The sequence below is a fragment of the Austrofundulus limnaeus genome, unplaced genomic scaffold (genome assembly GCF_001266775.1).
Source record: "Austrofundulus limnaeus strain Quisiro unplaced genomic scaffold, Austrofundulus_limnaeus-1.0 Scaffold417, whole genome shotgun sequence".
Classification (NCBI taxonomy): Eukaryota; Metazoa; Chordata; class Actinopteri; order Cyprinodontiformes; family Rivulidae; genus Austrofundulus; species Austrofundulus limnaeus.
Window position 1 is genome coordinate 402,687 of NW_013952819.1, and position 3,030 is coordinate 405,716.

The 3,030-nt window shown below is 41.9% G+C and overlaps 1 protein-coding gene across 1 annotated transcript in view; it reads left to right on the plus strand.

Annotated features, from left to right (window-relative positions):
• LOC106528990 (insulin-like growth factor 2 mRNA-binding protein 1) overlaps positions 1 to 2,797 on the plus strand; it is a gene marked incomplete at its 5' end in the record, with an annotated part of 19,533 nt that extends 16,736 nt beyond the window's left edge. The window contains 1 exon segment of the mRNA XM_014024287.1: positions 1,192 to 2,797. Coding sequence (XP_013879741.1) covers positions 1,192 to 1,347 — 156 coding nt within the window. The 3' untranslated portion in view covers positions 1,348 to 2,797.
• Positions 2,798 to 3,030: the final 233 nt, after the last annotated feature.

The following is a 3,030-nucleotide window of genomic DNA, read 5'->3' on the forward strand; positions in this document are numbered from 1 at the left end:
ATGAGCATTGCTAAATTTATCATTGATAGGTTTTGTTGTAGTTATTGTTATAGGTTTTGTTGTAGTTATTGTTATAGGTTTTGTTGTAGTTATTGTTATAGGTTTTGTTGTAGTTATTGTTATAGGTTTTGTTGTAGTTATTGTTATACGTTTTGTTGTAGTTATTGTTATAGGTTTTGTTGTAGTTATTGTTATAGGTTTTGTTGTAGCTATTGTTATACGATGTTGTTGTGTACCTTTTAGTACATAAGTTGTTAAAATAAAATTAAAACAAAAACTGACACAACAGTCTGATAATTTTACTGATATGTATAAAGACWGCAAAGGCTGAAACATCCTGAAGTCCTTATGAAATTAGAGTTAGTATGAGAATTTAATTTTTTATGCTTTTTAAGCTAAAATAGGGGGGGGGGGTTATTATACATGAGATCATATTATACACAAATAAATACGATCGTTTTTCTAGGTAAAAACAGTATATGAAGTGCATTAAAAATCAGTAATAAACAATAAATCTTCATTCAATGCCACAGGCATCACACAGACCATTGTCATKGAGTCTCATCACTATTATGTGGTGGTTGAGTAGATTGTGCCCAGTTRGGACTCCAACCAGTGTGSTTAGAGTTGTCCTTGTCAGGGCKATGAGAGCTTTCWYAAACCTTAGATTTGGGCCATTTWTCACTTCCWCTGACTATCTACAGTTYGTCAGCYCCCTCCAGCAGATTGAGAAACTCTTAAGAAACAAAAATCAAWAACTTCTAGATCATGTGACCTAGTGACACAAAACTAATGTCAAATTGTTCTACTAACAGGACAGATGAGGCTCCTGCAGGGCTTAAAGTTCTCTATCTCGCCATGACAGATAGGTTTCTGTCAACTGTAAACCTGAGGGGGGAAAAACAACGGGTTGTTTTCTGATTCAGTCTCTCTTTGAATTAAATAGTAATTTTAAAAAAGAAATCAGTSAATCTTAACAAATGAAAATTGTAGTTTCAAGTTATTTTGTGCTGTGCAAAAGACACACTTGCACACAAACATACACACTTACAGTATATAGTGTGTATATATATATATTTTTACAAAATGATTACTCATACAAATATATAATGTGTTTGCCCTGAAAAAGTTTGTCTATGAATATTTGACCTGTTTTTCTGGTTAAATTCTTAATTTCTGTCCCCCCTCCAGCTGGCTCAGAGGAAGATCCGRGACATCCTGACCCAGGTCAAAATGTCCCAGAAAGGCGGGATGGGCGTGAGCGCCAGCCCCCACCCTCAGGGCTTCACCGAGATGGGCAGCCCGACACAAGGACTGACTCAGGAACACCAGCCACGCAGGAAGTGAGGGTCCCTCACACGACGTGGGCCCCCCCAGCCCCTGCCTGYCGCACACGTGCACAGACAGACTGACGGACAAACACAGGAGAGTGACACACAGACCCGGAGAAGAGAGCAGACAGAAGAATAAAAAAAATCAAAGATGAAAGRAATATTAAACAAATGATTATAAAGGTTAAAGAAACTTGAAAACTGAGACCCAGTGCCAGGCCAGAGGAAAGACTGAGTGCAGATGGAGGGATGAAACACAACAGGGATGGAGAGGAGGGGGGGCGGAGTCTTCCTGGTGCAGCCAGCTCCTCCTCCTGCTGCAGGGGGCTTTAAAACAACACGGCTCRTTCTTTTCTGACCGAGTTTTGTTAAAAACCACCTGCAGATGAACGAGGAGGACCACCAGGAGTGATGAACCCTCTCCCTCTCTGGACACACCTCTCCGACCATCTGCACTCAGTCCTTTATTTTAAAGGTGGTTTTTTTTTAAACATAGAGATATATGTATAGAAATGTTTTATTCAGAGCTATTATTGATAGAATGCAGTGAGGCCAAGCCAGGAGAGGAAGTGAGGAAACTGCTGCAAAAGCTCAGGAGTTGTTGTTGGTGGTKGGGGGGGTACCTCCAGGCTACACGGTGAGCGACAAAGAGGGGCCGCAGATGTTAACACTGCTCTTTACACACCTCTCTGAACAGCAGAGAGAGTCGAAGAAAATATGAGGTTGTAAATATCTAATCTTCATGTTAACGATGACGCTGCGTCGGACCACCGTGCCTTTTATTTTCTATTTTTTTTAGATTATTGGGGTTGTTCTGTGTGGGCGGGGCCTCTGCRCGAGGCACCCATTCCCACACGTTGCTGTGTGGTGGACGGCGCAGCCAGAGACAGGAAGGGAGGCGGCAGTCGCAGCCGAGGCCTGCAGTTCTAATGCAGGGCTCAGCTGGCCCGGGTCAGAGACCAACTACTGCCAGCAGCTATGCCCGCTGGCCTGCAGCCCGCCCTTTATATGGCATATTTTATATATATTATATATATATGATATGTGAGTTAGCCCGGCCCCTCGGGTGCACCGTGTTGAAGCCAGGGAGGGGAGTGTGTGGTTCTGCTGCATCAGTAAGCCCTGCAGTGACAGACAGACTGAGTGTCTGAGCTTCTCTGATCACTGCACTCTCCCTGCACAGGATGTTCATGTTTAGGAAGACGTTCTCCTCCGTGTTTGGAAACATCCCTGCACTGAAAGATAAAAACTGCCTCTGAGGAGACAATCGGCCTCAGTCTTCCAAAACTCCTCACCGTGAGCTCAGCAGTCGTTTTTTTTAAAGATCCGACTGGATCAGAAGCAGTTTCTGGGWTTTCCTCTCCTGCTCTGCCAAAGGCCTGTGGGCGAAGCCTCCACACCCTGCCTGCGTATGATAATGAGGGTTTGGGTCGACGCTTTAGCCCAGATTAGAACAGATTAAAGAAGAAAGAAAAAAACCTACCTCAGGGTAAAGTTACCTCAGTATTGCTAATTTGTTTTTGCTTGCTTGTTTTATATAAGAAGAAACAAAATAAGAGCTGATAGTCCTGAATAGTTTTTTCTTTTATTTTTTAAGAAAAGTATTTTTTTAGTCTTGTTTTCATTTTTTTTCCTTTTTTTATTTTTATTTTTGTTTTTTCCTTTCTTTTTTTTTGTTGTTTTTGTTTGTTTTTGGTTG